The sequence below is a fragment of the Zootoca vivipara genome, chromosome 2 (genome assembly GCF_965207765.1).
Source record: "Zootoca vivipara chromosome 2, rZooViv2.hap1.1, whole genome shotgun sequence".
Taxonomy (NCBI): domain Eukaryota; kingdom Metazoa; phylum Chordata; class Lepidosauria; order Squamata; family Lacertidae; genus Zootoca; species Zootoca vivipara.
The window spans coordinates 19,042,581-19,059,632 of record NC_142584.1 but is presented as its reverse complement, the minus strand read 5'-3'; the positions used below and the strand labels follow the sequence as shown (position 1 = coordinate 19,059,632).

The 17,052-nt window shown below is 47.1% G+C and overlaps 1 protein-coding gene across 1 annotated transcript; it reads left to right on the top strand.

Annotated features, from left to right (window-relative positions):
• The first annotated feature begins 521 nt into the window (after positions 1-521).
• MMP19 (matrix metallopeptidase 19) lies at positions 522-16,096 on the top strand. Its single transcript, XM_035103923.3, has 9 exons — positions 522-877; positions 4,289-4,377; positions 5,269-5,399; positions 8,151-8,366; positions 9,224-9,469; positions 11,811-11,939; positions 12,697-12,861; positions 13,566-13,693; positions 15,093-16,096. Exons 1-9 carry the CDS (start codon positions 587-589, stop codon positions 15,318-15,320), a joined length of 1,623 nt encoding a protein of 540 aa, XP_034959814.2. The 5' UTR covers positions 522-586; the 3' UTR covers positions 15,321-16,096.
• Positions 16,097-17,052: the final 956 nt, after the last annotated feature.

The following is a 17,052-nucleotide window of genomic DNA, read 5'->3' as shown; positions in this document are numbered from 1 at the left end:
CTATCTGAAGCATTTCTGGGGAATAAGAAGCAAGTGAGACTTCCTCAGTGCAAGGCCTTGACAGAATGTTATGCAGGTTTCATTCCTGGCACTTGCGCATCCATGAATACAAACTGAACTCTGAATTCAACTGCAAAGATGGCAGTGGGCCAGGAGTGGGGGCCCTCCAGATGTTACAATTGGCTCCAGCATAGCCAATGGTCAGGGAAGATGGGAACCGTAGCACCACATCTGGATGACCACAGGTTTATACATCCCTACAACAGGTCCTTGCAGCTGCAGAGACTCTCTTATGCTTTGTGTACTTGTGTGTGTGTGTGTGTGTGTGTGTGCTACTTTTCTTGTGTCTCTGAATTGCAGGCCTTTATCTGAACCACAATGAGACCCCAATGCCACCGTACAGGCCTTGTTATTAGCAGCCCTTGCAACAGGAGGGCTTGCAGGGAGCGTTTGCTCTGCGAAGAGTTAATATTCACAGAGGGGGGCTCCTCCAGGCTTTGCGGTTGCAACATGTTTGAGTTGGAAATGACTCACTCTTGCTGTGAGGAGATTTATAAACTTGAGAAAGCAGGGAGCGAACATATGGATGGATGGAGGGAGCAGGGAGGGCAGAGCAAAGCTTGAGCCGCGGAGGGAGGAAGTGGAGAAAAAGAGATCCAGCGTCGCTTTGGTTCCGCTCCAGCAAAAGCAGTTTCTGAAGAGCTCTGTGGAGTTTCCTGAAAGGAAGCGTTGCTCTGTGTTGCTGTCGGGGTCTGCGGAGAAACTGGACATGAGGCTGCCACAGCTTCCGTTGCTGCTGCTGCTGTTCCAGGTCTATGCTTCGATCTTCTCTTCCAAAGGTGCTGCTCTCAACCGAGCGGAGAAGAAAGAAGCCATGGTATGTAGGGCTTGGAAGGCCCCTCTTCCTCTAAGACTGTAGATTGAGAAGTGGAGTCAGTGCATTTGCAGTGATGGGGGGTCACACGGGAGAATGTGGACAAGCAGGGTAGGATGTTCCTCAGTTGTGACCTACAACCCCGACCCCAGACTTTTCCAACTTTCTCCAGGTCTTCGGTCCTGGCAATTGAACCTTGGAACTTTCCTAGATGCCTCCAGCCTTATTATCCATGTCTCCTGGCTTATCTTGCAAAGCTTTGTGTAGTGCAAACTTTCCCCAGAAAGGGACAGGAGGCCTGGGGGAAGATTTCCCTGGCCAAAAGAAACCCTCCGCTGCCCGGGCCTCCCTGTAGCAGCAGGAACCAAGCTGAACATCTATGGGCGGGTGCGGTGGGCAATCATAACAGAAGGAAACCGCTTTGGCTGCTGTGCAGAAGATTGGCAAGGAGTTTCCATCCTTTGTGAGCTGTTTGTGGTGTGTTTGTGTGGGATGAGTCTCTCAGCTGTCCTAGTGCTGACTGACTTCTCTATTCCTCCTCCTCCTCCTCCTCCTCCTCCTCCTCCTCCTCCTCCTCCTCCTCCTCCTCCTCCTCCTCCTCCTCCTCCTCCTCCACAGTTTTACTCTTGTTCCTTGAACCCAGCTTGCATTCTCCACTGTTCCTGCAACCTTGGGTTTGCTTCTGTTTAACGAAAGGCCGTAGCTCATGGGAAGGACATCTCCCTTGCCTGCAGAAGGTCCTAGGTTCCTTCCCTGGCATCTCCTGTAGAGCTGGGAATATTCCCTCCCTAAAAACCCCGAGAGTCCCTGCCAGCCAGTGGAGACAGTTGTGAGGTAGATGGGCCAATGTTCTGGCTCAGTACTGTATAAAGAAGGCAGCTTTAACCCCAAGATATACCGGTATCTGTCTTATTCTCCTGAGGCGATTTTCTTGGCCAGGTCTCCTAATTCCTGAAACATCCATTCCCTTTGCAAGATTACCCAGCTGTTTTAGGCACCAAAGAAGTCTTTCTGAACCAAGGACAAGTTAAAGAATGAGATATAGTTGGGAAATGCTAGAAGGAAGACTTGAAGCTTTCTCTGTGACCTATCCAAAGTGTGCTGCTGCTGCTGCTTTGAACATGGAGGCTTCCCCTTTTCTTCCTTTCTTTTTGCCCTTGGTGATGCCTTGCCTGTGTTAAAACGGTCATTTAACTGATTCATTTTCCATGAGCAGAACTTCCAGCTTTGGCTGACATGGAGAAGACTTGAAGTGGCATGTAGAAGGGGAATTTTGGCTCACAGCAAACAAGTCAAGTAATAGCTGTCTGGCAAGAGTAGTGGGGGGCAGGGGGGGCGGGGAGGTCATCACCAGCATTTTTTTTAAAAAAAGCAGCAGATTAGTTCTCCTCACCAGCTCTCAACCCACTGGATGTTGCTTAAAACTGGGTACAGAAGCCCTCTGGAAGATGAGTACAGCAAATGGGAATGTGGTGTCCAAAAAGGAAAACTGGACATTCTTTGTAAACCAGTATTTGTTGTGTAAAGCAGTGTTGTTGTTGTTGTTGTTGTTGTTGTTGAGCTATGCATCTGTTTCGTGCGAGATGGAGAAAGCCTTTGCAAGAATGAAGGGCAAAGCTACATCTTACACTGGTGTTCCGTGTTTGGAACTTCCCATGTAATTTTCTTTTTCAAATAGCATCTGCTTGGTGTCCCAATTTGGATTTGGTTTGGGGACAGGGGTTCTAGCCAAGGGCGTACCCACCACGGGGCAAGTTAGGGCAGCTGCCCTACTCTAGAAGCAGGGCTGGTGGGCAGAGGCGGAGCACAGCCCGGCGGAGCGCGAGTTCGCCATTCCCGCCGCGCCGCGCCGCACCCTCCCTCCAGCTCCCCGGCGCGCCCTCAGGCAAGGCCAAGCGCGGCGGGGAACCAGGGAGCGCAGCGCGGTGGGCGGGAACGCCCAACTCGCGCTCCGCTGGGCTGGGCTCCGCCTCCGCCCACCAGCCCTGCTTCTAGGGAGGGGCACAGCCCGGCGGAGCGCGAGTTCGCCGTTCCCGCCTGCCGCGCTGCGCCCTCCCTCCAGCTCCCCGTCGCGCCCTCTGGCAAGGCCAAGCACGGCGGGGAACCAGAGAGCGCGGTGCGGCGGGCGGGAACGCTGAACTCGCGCTCCGCTGGGCTGGGCTCCGCCTCCGCCCACCAGCCCTGCTTCTAGGGAGGGGCACAGCCCGGCGGAGCGCGAGTTCGCCGTTCCCGCCCACTTTGTGGCCCCTCCCCTTCTGTGCCTTGGCCCCTCCCCTTGCCCCCCCCTAGTTTTGATCCTGGGTACGCCCATGGTTCTAGCCCTTTGCCCCTGTACTGATCCACTGATTTAAATCACCTCCCTGTTCCCAGTTGCTATTAGTTGTAATGTGTGTGTGTGTGTGTGTGTGTGTGTGTGTGTGTATGGCCCAATGCAAAATTCATGGGGATTTAATTGTTGGTTTCATTTACAGAGTTGAGATTTAATTGTCTGTTTGATATACGGAATTGAGATGGACTCCGAAAGTTCTGGGAGAACGGCCTTAACAATTACGAACTCTTTAGAAGTAATAGGAGAGTCTGGGGTATCTGAAAGTATGTGGAGCTTGTTGAAAGACTAAGGTACCCTTTCGAAGAGTGAAGAGTTTGGGTATAAATGTTTTGCCCATTGTTCCTGAGCATCACCAGTTTTCCTTCTGTGAAATAAGGGTGCTTGCAACAGTTTCTTGGATTTCCAAATGCACCACCAGGCAGAAAAAGTTTGAGGACCCCTGTTGGAGATGGGTGGGAAAATCTGTTTAGTTGTAGCAGCAGGCAGACCATAGATCCAGTTGTGCGAAAGTGCAGAAAAACAAGTACCATGCACATCATTGCAAAAGCAAGGAACGATGCCGTGAAGAATTTCAACTCCAGACAGGGACATTTGAGATTTCTACTGATGGAGGAGGGTTGCTAGCAGAGATGGCTGTGGCCAGCCTGTTATTTGCTGAGTAAGTAGTAGTAGTTTGAGTTTCCCGATTCATGTCTAGAAAGGAGAGGCCCTGGCTTTTATGCTTAAGTGCTGGAGTGGAATCGGGCCTATGACGATGAAAATCAGGAGGGTACCTTGTTCCCACATTTAGCTATTAAGTTAGAATAAGGGACAACATGTACACATCTCTTGGCTCCAGACCAGCACAACCCCATTCTGCTTAGTAGGCTTCCCTGTAAAAAGAGGGGGGTGGAGTATTTCAAGAGATATAAAGCACGGGAAAAGCCAGTCCAAACTGTGGTCTGTTGCCCACCCAGCAACACTCATTGCCACAGAAGTGGGTCTTTTTACAAGAACACCCATGTGGGCCTCCTGCCCCGTTCTCTGAGAGACTGTGCCAATGATTTGGGGCTGAGAGTTGGTTTTAACAAGTGTCATCATTTCAGGACTTCCTGCTCCAGTTCGGATACTTAGAGAAGCCGCTGGAGCAGTTCTCGGATGCCTTGACAGAAGAGGAGATCGAGAATGCTGTGAGGTAAAACTTGAGCCGTGAGGTAAAGGAAACAAGAAACACACAGCCAAACCATTACAAAGGCTTCGATTTCCCCGCGAAGCATCTTATAATGGCCCGGTTCCCACAACATGGTAGGGCCACATTCCCATCATATACAGTGGTACCTCGGTTTGCGAACGCAATCTGTTCCGCAGAGGCGTTCCCTCGCCGAGGTATTTGCTCGCCGAAGGCACGCTTCTGCGCATGCGCGAAGCGCCGCTAGAGCGCTTCTGCGCACGCACACACTGCGTCTGCAGATCCAACGCCACGGAACCCGGATGTAAACACTTCCAGGTCTGCGGCGTTCGTAAACGGAGGTTTTCGTAAACGGAGGTAGTCGTAAACCGAGGTTCCACTGTATTTAAAGCACCATGAAACCACTTTAAACAGTCATGGCTTCCCACCCACCCCAAAGTATTCTGGGAGCTGTAGTTTGTTAAGGGTGCTGAGGATTGTTCCCCTCACCTCACAAAGCTACCATTCCTATAGTTCCCTACTTGTCAAAGCACTCTGGCAACTGTCATTTTGTGAGGGGAATAGGGATTTTTCTAACAACTCTCAGCACCCTTAACAAACTACAGTGCACAGGACTCTTTGGAGGAAGCCATGACTGTTTAAAGTGGTATCGCTGCTCTTTAAAAGTATAGTATGAATACAGGCTTAGCGAGAATTTATGAATATGTGGGATCCCACGCGTGGCTGGGGGTGAGCAAAGTGGCTGTGAACTCCTCTCTGGAAACCTGCACATTCACACAGTCTCTCTAAGGCATACCATAGTTTGGTTCACCATGTTGCACAAACCACCCGTCATGTCGGAGCCACAGTTAAATGCTGACTTATTCCCCTCCTGCCCCCCAACTTCTGCCCCCTTAGGGCTTTCCAGCTTGCATCAGGACTGCGTTCTACCGGGCGTCTGGATGCAGCAACCCTCTCCCAGATGCGGCAGCCCCGTTGCGGCGTAGAAGACCCATTCAACGAGAGGACCCTCAAATATCTACTCTTGGGTGAGCATTCTTCATACTGTTGAATTTGGGGCCAAGCAAGATGCAGGGCAAATGATTTCTCCTCCTGGCCAAAGCAGAGAGATGGATAGGGCTGAGGGAAGCTGGTGCGAAGGCATTGTTTGTTGTTATTGTTTCTATTTATGAAGATGCTCTTCTCATGGTGCGTTCCTTTTCTAGGGGGAGGAGAAGCAGCTAATACTTTTTAAAATAGCACAAAAGATATTTTCCGTTTTCTTCCAGTTGGGAAACTGAGGCTAGACTTTCCCAAAGTGTTTCTGGGTAAATAGGAACTGGAACCCAACTCACTTAGGCCCAAACCTGAGTCCCCATCCACCAGCTGAAACTGTGATTTCTGACATTATGGCCAACTTGGGTACCACTCGAGCCATGTGCCATTGTTGCCATGTTAAGCGCCAGCCAGTGTCATAGACAGAAGTGGAGTCAAGGAAGATTTGACAAAGCTTGGATTAAGTCCTGCTAGCTGAGGACGTGCTCTGTAGCTCTCTGCTTGTAGAAAGTGGGTTATCTAATTAACCCGCCCCCGCTAAGAGAAGCTGGAATGTCTTATGCATTGTTCCATCCACACTGTTGACGGCGGCATGTAAAGATGCAGATTCAGCACTTGGCAAACAACCAAAGTCTGTGGTTTTCAAACTTTTTAGATCATCAGGGGATTCTTGTCTGCTGAGGAACTGCAGCACATTGGAGAGGCATGTTCTGCAGCACAAACTCATGTAGGGCAAAAGTCAGGTCTGTTCAGCCTCACTATTACCCAGCTTTCAAGGACAAAGTCTCCCAGAGATCCACATTTCCAGGGAAGATCAGTAGTGGTGATCATGTATGGCTGAAAAAGTGGTTGCAGAAAAATGTGGGCTTGGCTTTCTCTGGCCAACTCCCCAAGACACTCTGAGTCCCCTAAGTCCATGATTGGTCAGAGAAGAATGAACGGAGGTCTTTTCTGTTGCAAGATTCCCCCCGCCCTTTGCAGGCCTAAACAACCTCAATTAGCTTCTGAAGCAGCACAGAGTTTCCTGGGAAACAATTCTGAAATCCATTGAAGTTGGTGACACATTGGCAACAAGCAGTGATTTTTTAAAAAATAAGAGCCCCTGGAGGCAGAATGGGCATATGAACCGGCTCTGAGTCAAAAATGGGGGCCCGGAGATGACTGCAGTATCATGAATAAGACATGCAGCAGGATCATATTGAAAGTAAATCCCATTGATTTCCCTGGGACTTCCCCCCAAGTAAGTCTGCGTAAGGTTGCAGGCTTAGTCAAAGAACTGTCTGGAACAAATTGGACTGCAACAAAATGTTGCAATGTGGAGTGTTCCTGTTTGTCCAGCCTGCCAACCAGCAAGCAATGACCTTTCTCAGGATACTCCATTCCATTCCACCAGTTTGTCTGTTTCCCCTACCAACTGCCCATGCCCTGTGAACATGTTCTCTTTTCCCCCCCAAATAATTTTTATTTGTTTTCCAATATTACAAAATCACAGAAACAAAAAACAAAACTAAAACAAACAAACAAAAAAACCTTTAAAAACCCATCAATTCTTGCATTTTTTTTACTTAACATTGTTGACTTCCTCAATTCCCCCCTCACTGGGTCCATTTTATATCTTAAATCATTCTAACACATTTTATCATTATCACTCAAATATTCTATTCTAAAAGCATCATCTATTCTTCACTAATAATCAATTTATCCAAATCAAATTTTATTTTCCCGTCCTTCTATCTTCTATTTCTCCCCTTAGCCTAAAATTTATTACCAAGAATTTTCCATAAATTTAAATATTAATTCTTCTATCATACTAACATTTAAACACTTAAAACTAATTCAGCCCCCCTTCCCCTGGACTCAGGGCCTCCCAGATAGTTCAGCGAGTTCCATAAGTCGTTCCAGTTTCAGACCAGATTCTAGATCAATCAAAAAATTACATCCATTATTACCCCTCACCCCACTCCCCCTGTCCCAGCCTACCCCCCCATTCTTCCTGGATCATCCAAGAGCATGTTCTCTTCTTCACTGAACTGCTTGACCACCACAAGGGTTTTCCCCATAAACATTTTCTTTTTTTGTACTTCTGCAATCCTTGGAGTGCCTTCAACCACCCAAACCTCTTGTTACATCTCTCTAGTTCCTTGGATTCTGTAAGGTTTTCACGCTCTGAAAACTGGGCTCCCTATTAAGTAAAGAGTTTGTTCTCAAGGTTGGAAGACTGGAGAAGTACCAACGAAAGAACAATGGCAAGAAAAACTGATGAATTATGCAGGATTAGCAAAGTTAACAGACAAATGACATGAAAAGGACAATAGTGACTTTAAAAAAGAATGGGAACCTTTCACAACTTACCAGCTACAGAAACAACAAAAAGAGATGGACTCATTGGCAGGTTTTGAATAAACATTCACAATTTTATTCAAGTAAAATATGAAGAAAGACAATGCAATAACACTTAAAAGTTATTTAACATGCAGAAGAGAACAAATAATGTAACAAACCAGAAGCGGAAGATGAGGGAAGTCAGTGGGAGGGGGGGATTGTAAAATATAAAATTGGATAATTGTATTTGCAATTTGCTATGACAAAAGAAATCTAACCAAAAAATTATACATATAAAAAAGAGTTTGTTACGCCTTCTCCCTGTAACCCAGGCTAAGCTGTGACTTTCCTGCCCCCAGCTCCCACGAGTGGGATAAACGCCCCAGTTTCTGACACCTCTTGCTCTGGGTCTCCCCCTGCAGGACGCTGGCGCAAAAAGCACCTGACCTACCGGATCTACAGCCACAGTGAGGATTTGGGGGCCGCAGCCACACGCACTGCCATCCAGACAGCTTTCAAGTACTGGAGTGACGTGACCCGGCTCACCTTCCAGGAGGTGCGGAGTGGCCGGGCTGACATCCGCCTCTCCTTCCACGGCACTTCTACTTGGGGCTGCTCACGGCCCTTCGATGGGCCTGGTATGGACTCAAGCTTTGCTCTTGGGGGGGGGTTGGGGAGTGACTTGGGGTGTAGAATAGGGCTGGCAAGGAGCAGGGATCTTGAAGCAGGTGTGCCACAGGGAGGTGTGATCTGCTGTGCTGCAGGGATTGGATGGAGCATCGGCTGAGGGGGTGTCAGGGGGTGCCAGAAGCTGGAAGCATCAACAGGAGGTGCTTTGTGGTCAGGTGGAGCGATGGGAAGGAGGCACAGGAGCAAGCCCTCTCTTGTGCCAGAATGGATTGACTTTAAAGTAGGGCTGGGCGATATCGTGATACATCGTCCCAAACTGGTTTGAACAAAAGCAGGCGCCGGCAAAAAACACCATGCGGGGAAAACCGTGAAACTGGCCAGTGCTTCCATCCTTATTTCAGACATCATGATGTATATCGGTACATCGCAATGTTTAGCTGCTGATATATCACGATGTTGAAAACCAGATATCGCCCAGCCCTACTTTAAAGCTGAGACGGTTTCCTAAATCGCAGGGCAGAATGGATTGGCCTAAATAGCTGATTCTGTCGTTTTGTAGTGCAGTGGGCTTGAAAAAGCAGCAAAGATTCCTCCTTGTTGCATCTCACTCAGTATGATCGTTAGCATGTGCCTATTTATAGTTTATACAGGGCACTTTCACTAGATTTGCTATAGCTTTTTGCTACACAGGCGGGGTGCAACACACCTGCATACATTATAATTATTATAGATTTTAGTTTAGTTTAGCTTAGCTTAGCTTAATTTAGCTTAGTTTAGTTTAGCTTAGTTTAGCTTAGTTTAGTTTAGCTTAGTTTGCAAGGGCTTCTTGCAGAGCTCTCAACCCACCGTCCTTTATCTTCCTCAGGACATGTCTTGGCCCACGCCGACATCCCTGAGTTAGGCACAGTTCACTTTGATTCCGATGAGCACTGGACGGAAGGGACCTCGCGCGGCGTCAACCTGCGCATCATTGCCGCCCATGAGATTGGCCATGCTTTGGGGCTGGGCCATTCCCGGCAACCGGGTGCCCTCATGGCTCCCGCCTACAGCGGTTACCGGCTGCGCTTCCGACTGCACCGTGACGACATCGAAGGCATCCAGGCCCTTTATGGTACGGACTGGGGGGGGGGGAGTTTCAAAGCACAGCCCACTGATGTGCCCCTTTTGCTTTGCAAACCATCACCCCTTGCTTTGAACGCGATGGGAGCAGATCTGGGTTTAAACAACTGACACCTAATTTGGCCCTCAGGCCTTTCCATCTTGCGGACCTCAGGCACGTGACTGAGGTGTGCCATAAAGGCAGGGAAGGGTCTTGGGAATCAAGGCTGGAGGCAGATGCAAAGTCCTTGGGGCCAGATAATGTGTGTCCCCTGTCTCTTCTACATCTGCCAGTTGTCTTGCCTCATTTGGGTCTTTGGGAGCCTCCCAGAGTCCAGCTAAAAAGCAATCCAAGTATAACGAAGTCATGAAAATAATGGGGGTTTTTTTATCTTAAAAACCCAGTTTTCTGTATTGTAATACAGTGGTACCTTGGTTCTCAAACGTAATCCGTTCCAGAAGTCCGTTCAACTTCCGAAACATTTGGAAACCAAGGCACGGCTTCCGATTGGCTACAGGAACTTCTTGCACTCAAGCGGGAAGCTGCGTTGGACATTTGGCTTCCAAAAAACGTTCAAAAACCGGGACACTTGCTCCCGGGTTTTCAGCGTTTGGGAGCTGATTTCTTCATCAACTAAGCTGTTCAAGAACCAAGGCTCCACTGTATTTCTTAATCTGTAAAGGTTTTGTAGCAGTGTAGACATATTTTTAAAACAACAATGGATTACATTTCAAATAGATGTTTAAATGAAGCCAGGGAAGATATGCTCTATAGATATTATTCTTATCCCCCACCCCATTTTAATGCACAATGTGTGCAAATTCGCCTTTGAGATACTTGGGTTTGGTGCGCCCATGCTGAAAATATGTATGGTCGGTCCTCGTGACAAACTATTAAGTAATTATCCTAAACCAGGCACCCCCAAACTGTGGCCCTCCAGATGTTTTGGCCTACAACTCCCATGATCCCTAGCTAACAGGACCAGTGGTCAGGGATGATGGTAATTGTAGTCCAAAACATCTGGAGGGCCGAAGTTTGGGGATGCCTGTCCTAAACTTACAAAGAAATAGTTCTGCCTTTCCTCTGGATTATCCCCTGCCCCAATTCCAACACTCATTTCCTCTCTCTGCATCTCCCCACCCACCCACTGCTGCCTTCATGATCTGTTTCAGACTTTCAGCTATTGTATCCCCTAGCAACAGGGAGGCCTGTTCCTAATTATGAGATGCTTGGGCCTGTTTTCAAATCATGAGGCGGGGCGCTGCTCTCTAAGGGGAGGTGCGGACGGTTGCCAGGTAACACCAGAACTTCTTCCTCATCCTTTCTCAATTAGGTTCTGGATGGGTTAGGAGGCAAAACGCCAACTTGTCAATCCAGTGCCAAGGGATCAGTAGCCGGCCAAGCATTCGCCCCTCTTTCTCACCCCAATTATTTCCCTTCCTTTAATATATATGACTTCTCAATTTTATACATTTTAATAATTTTACAATCATTTTAACAATTTGAAACTCGACTTCCTTCCCCCTCTTTCTGCAGTTCCTTAAAAAAGTTTAAAAATATATTTCCTGCATATTACAAATTAACTTAATCATTTATTTGTCTACTTTAAATGTATACAGTGGTATCTCTGGTTGTGAATGGGATCCGTTCCGGAGGTCCGGCCGGATCCTGAGGTTTTTGCAACCAGAGGAGAAGCAGTAGACTGCTTCTGCGCATGCGTGCACGGCAAAACACTTCCGGGTTTGCAGCTTTCACAACCCGAAGTTTACATTACCTGAGGGTAACGTAAGCCGAGGTGCTACTGTATTCTTATAAAACTGCAGGTTGTTACAATAATCCTGCCAATGTCCTTAGCTGTTTAAAGTTTGTTTGTAAATATTCAGTAAACCATTTCTGTTATTTTTTTTTTAAATTGTTATCTTTATTTCTTCTTTTTCTGGTAAGTTTCGCCATTTCTGCTTATTCCATAAGTTTTTGTATCCGTTCTTCTTTCGTCGGGACTTCCTCTTTCCATTTTTTGGAAATAACATTCTTGCCGCAGTAGCCGCATACATGAATAAATTTCTGTTCAGTTTGGGTAGTTCTGCCCCTGTAGTTCCCAAAAGGAAAGATTCTGTCTTTTTTAATTTTTAAACAAATGTTATTTTAAACATCTTTTTCAATTCATTATATATCATTCCCCGGTAAGCTTTAACCTTGCTACAAGACCACATCATATGATAAAAATAAACCCTCTTTCTCTTTCCATTTCCAACACTTTTACAATTATTTCCCTTTTCCTTTTTTTTTTGGTGGAGATGCTGGGCACCAAAATAAAAGATGAAATATTTCCCTTCCTATTATTTTCCTGCAGGCAAGAAGACCATTCTAACGACATCGACGACTGTGACTTCACCTGCCCACATGACTGTTCCGGCTGTTTCACAGAAGCCTAGTAAAATCCCTAACCCATGCAAAGATGGACTGGATGCTATCATGCTAGGTAAGTCCCCTCCCTCACTCCAACCCCTAGATCCAAACACCACCACCCTCCAGAACATACTCCACCCATCCCAGGTTTGCACAAATGGCTGTCTCCCCGATGTCCCTTTCTAGCCGGCTTTTTGCTGTTTTGTCATACTGGTTCCCAAACTTAATCCGTTCTGGAAGTCCATTCCAAAACTAAAGCGTTCTAAAACCAAGGCGTGCTTTCCCATAGAAAGTAATGTAAAATGGATTAATCCATTCCAGACTTTTAAAAACAATCCCTAAAACAGCAGTTTAACATGAATTTTACTATCTCACAAGACCATTGATCCATAAAATGAAAGCAATAACCAATGCACTGTACTATAAAATAAATAAGACAGTATTGTAGAAGATAAAAAATAGAATTATTCCCTCCCCTACATGCACTGATGATAGTCATTGTTTGGATTGGGGAGGGGGGGCTTTTATCCATTTTTGCAGTCACAAAATCAATCCATCAGTAGCTAAACTGGGTTCCACACAGTCACAAAAACAAGTCGCAATAACAGAGTCGCAAGCCACAGTCACAAAAATGAAGTCGCAGGTCAGTCCCATAAAATGAAGAACAAGTCCCCCTGTGTCCCCCCAGAAAAAAACCCCCACTGGATTTATGAATGAACACATGCAAAACTCACTCAAAGCAGAAACACACACATTTCAGGACTAAAAATATTATCATGCTAGATTCCCACTTTTTAACATTTGGTCCATCTCTTCTGCACCTTGCCTAGGGCCTTATGACAAGACTTACGCTTTCCGTGGTGATTACGTGTGGACGGTGACAGATTTTGGTACCAACCCACCCATGAAGATCTCGGCGCTGTGGAAGGGGCTGCCTGGGGGGCTGGATGCGGCTGTACATTCTCCCCGGACTGGGCGCACTTACTTCTTCAAAGGTCTGTTCGAGATAGTTGAGAAATAAGCTTCCCTAAAGGATAGAAACTTGGTCCTTTGGAGAGAGATTATGACTATGATTATTACGCCAAAGGCCGTGTACTTCTGCAGATGCGGCTCTTCTTTGTCTTGATCAACTGCGTGCAACTCAAACGTCTTGGTGCTGACCTTTAAAGCCCTGAACGGCCTTGGCCCAGTATACCTGAAGGACCGCCTCCACCCCCATCGTTCAGCCCAGACACTGAGGTCCAGCTCTAAGGGCCTTCTGGCAGTTCCCTCACTGCGAGAAGCAAAGCTACAGGGAACCAGGCAGAGGGCCTTCTCGGTAGTGGCGCCTGCCCTGTGGAACGCCCTTACCATCAAATGTCAAGGAAATAAGCAACTATCTGACTTTTAGAAGACATCTGAAAGCAGCCCTGTTTAGGGAAGTTTTTAATGTTTGATGTTTTATCGTGTTTTTAATATTCTGTTGGAAGCCGCCCTGAGTGGCTGGGGAAACCCAGCCAGATGGGCGGGGTATAAATAAATTATTATTATTATTATTATTATTATTAATCACCTTTTTTTCTCCCACAAGCCCCAAAGGGCCAAACCTCAAGTGACCGTAAGCCTCTGACATAGATTGCATTTGTATTACCAGCTTTTAGTTAGCTGGAGTGTTATCCTTGCATTGCCTCCTTATTAATTCATGTCACTCCGGCTACAGGTATTAAACTTTGGCGTTACCGGGGATTTAAGCTGGATCCTGGCTATCCCAAACCCCTCACCCGCATCCCAGCTAAGATAGATGCTGCCCTCTACTGGCCTCAAAACAAGAAGATCTTCATCTTTAAGGTAAATTGCAATAATAACAATTGCAAAACATTTTATGCTATCCGGACATGTAGAACGCAGACATGTGTTTTAATCTTCTTCTTCTTCTTCTTCTTCTTTTGCTTACTGTCGATTTTAATTATCTTTTGAACATGTTTAAATGCCTGGTTTTAATGGTCTTTTGTTGTTAATTTAATATTTTATGGTTTTGGGGGGGGGGTTGTAAACAGCTTAGAGGTTTTTTCGCAATAAAGCAGTATATGAATGTTGTGAAATAAACCTAAGGGACCGATGACTATTGGCTAGTATTGAAGCAGGAATAATTTCAACAAATGGGCTCCCTAGGAGCAGAATGTGAGCAGGGAGACAAATAATAGAAAGTTTGGGCGAATGAATGATTAGGATGTGGGGATACTGGCCTTTTAGTCACAACAGTGTTCGTTCTGTGCTGTTCAAATATTCCTTTCAGCAGATCCATGTGGCACTTTTCATGTACCGATTCACTGGCATTTACTGGGGGGGGGCGTTTAGAAAGAAGCAGGAATTCCCTAGACCCCAAGGCATTGTGGGAGATTTTTGAGGGGACATAATGGGCACAACAGATGCTGCCTTATTATGAGCCTTGACAGGTGGATGCTAGCTTTGAGGTGATGAGAGACATAAGAGAAGGGTGTGGAGATGGATTGAGTACTGTCCGTAGGAGCAGGCAGGAGTCAACAGAGGGAAAAGGGAATCACACTGTTCTAGCGATGGCAAAATGGCCAATAACATCTCTTTATGGCTCCCAAGACAATGGGAGGTTAGGGTGATCACTGCCTGCTTTCTGGCTGAACGGTTTTCTTGTTTGCCTTTCTTGCAGCACGTTTTTAAATAGGAATAAAAAGCCTTTTGCCCGGAACTGTTTCACGTACACTTTTTCATGTCCAGCGGTGACTTGCACCTCAAAATGAAAAGGTTAGATGATAGATACCGGTAGGATAGATCAGGGGTGGCCAACTCCCAAGAGACTGCGATCTACTAACAGAGTTAAAAACTGGCAGTGATCTACCCCCTTTTTTGGGAGGGTCAGGTCAAAGTTGAACTTTTTAGGAAGGAAAGCCCTGTTTTTTGGGTTCAGGTCAAAGCTTTTGAACTTTTTTAGGGAGATGTTGGACGTGCCTGGGATAGATAGATGATAGATAGATAGATAGATAGATAGATAGATAGATAGATAGATAGATAGATAGAGTTCTCCTAGGAAATGGAGCAACCATTAGAAGCAGCCCTGTATATGGACGTTTTAAATGTTTAGTGTTTTGTTCTGTTTTTGTATATGCTGGAAGCCACCCAGAGGGTCTGGGGCAGCCCAGTCAGATGGGTGGGGTACAAATAATAAAATTAGTACTAGGGAGAGTGCAATCATTCCTCTCTTTTTTCCTAGGGCACGGGCTACTGGCAATGGGATGAACTGGGAAGCCACTTCTCCACTCTCCCCAGGAAGATCTCCAGCCTTTTCTCAGGGGCCCCATCATACCTGGACGCCGCATTCACCTGGGAGAACGGCAAAGTCTACTTTTTCAAGGGCGGCATCTACTGGAGACTCAACGACCAGCTGAGAGTAGACCGGGGCTACCCACTGAGCACAGCCGAGCGCTGGATGAACTGTTAACGCTGGCAATGATGCCCTGGCACGCTTCCCAGGACTGGCACGGGTGTGCCAATTAGACAGCACACAACTATTGTTAACAGACCCAACAGTGACGCCTAGAGGTGGTGTGTAGGAACAACTCCTCTTCTGGAAAGAACCAAGCTTGGGAGAGCTGGAGCAAAACTATAATTCTGTTCCTGCTGCGCATTTACCTTTTCAGTGCTGGACATCATAAACATCCCCCATTTACCTTGGCATCAGCATAGGTGGCAGAAGGGACCTATCTCACTTCAGGACACAGGGAGTCTTGGTTGGGGGACATGGGGTATGTGCCTAAGTGTCTTGTCTCGATGTGAGAAGAAAGTAGAGGAGTTCAAAGTCGAAGGCGGGGCTTTTTCCTGTTTCTGCTGTGGTTTTGTAAGATTTGAAGGGGGTGGGTATGAGACAGGCACCATTGCTCACCAACAGGCCTGCAAGTTTGGGTAGCAGAATACTGACTGCTCACTTTTATCTCCATCAGTAGAAGAGCTAGCTGTTCATTTTTTAAATAAAAATAAAATTTAATTAGGATGACATTTTTAGGGGAAGGGTCTGGCATACCCATGAAGGGCAGAGGGCTGGTCCTTGCGCCAGACACACACACAATTTCTGTGGCAGACCCAGAGGGTTATTATTGTATTCCATGTGATCTTGTGTATCTAGCAATATGAATGACGACTCCAATTTGCAGGGCTGGAATGGCACTCATGCCATATTTACTCAGCCCCCAATAAAAGGGATATGTGTCCCTCCTCCCACTCTCTTTTCAGCATCTTTTAAGCCAGTGGTTTTCAACCAGTGTGCTGTGTCACCCTGGGGTGCCTTGAATGACAGTCAGGGGTGTTGCAGACAACACTGGCCTCTGTCCCTTTCCTTCCCTCCCTCCTCTGATGCCCTCTTGCATCTTTGCCCCCCCAAAGAGTTGCACGGTCCAGGTGAAGCTTGCTTCTGGGGCTGGCCAGGGGGTGCTTCCCAGGCCCCTGTGGGACAGTGAGAGGAGGCAGCTTTCTTTGGGGCAGCTCAGAGACCAGGGGCAGCAGCTGCAACTGCCCAGAGGACTCCCAAGGAGGAGGGAGAGGAGGCTGAGGGAACCCTTCACAAAAGAGGGTGTTCAAAAAGCGGCAAGGGGCTGCCAGCTCTGCAGGCAAGGAGTGGCATAACTGGGCTCCTGAGCCCCACAGGGGTGCTGTAGAAAGAATGTTGTAGGTCAAGGGAGCCGTGGACTTGAAAAGGTTGAAAACCTCTGCTTTAAGCAATATTCTACCCACCCCCTCCAAATTTAGTGATGGGAAACCTGTAGCCTAACACCTGTTGTTGAATCCCACCTCCCCTAATCCCTCACCATGGGCCTGCTGGTATAGCAATTGGGCTTGGGGGGGGGCACACAAATTTGCTATCTCTGCTGTAAAATTTCCGCTGTGTTCATCAGTGTTGGTGCTTATCTTTATTAAGATGCTCACTACATGTCATCTCTTGTCTATTTTCCAAGGGGGGTGGGGAGGAATCCAGCCTTGCTAATGTGCAGTTGGGATTTACTTTCACTCTTCGCAGAATTAAGGGTAGGTAGTTTTTCCGTTTTCTGCAATGCTACTCTGGCCCCATTTTGCAGGAGGCTGCAGTGCAGAACTCTTTTCAGTTGACCTTCCAAACAAAGAAGCCATAGCGATTTCCAGGCAGCAAACATTCCCAACCTCCAGTAATTTGGCTCAACCAT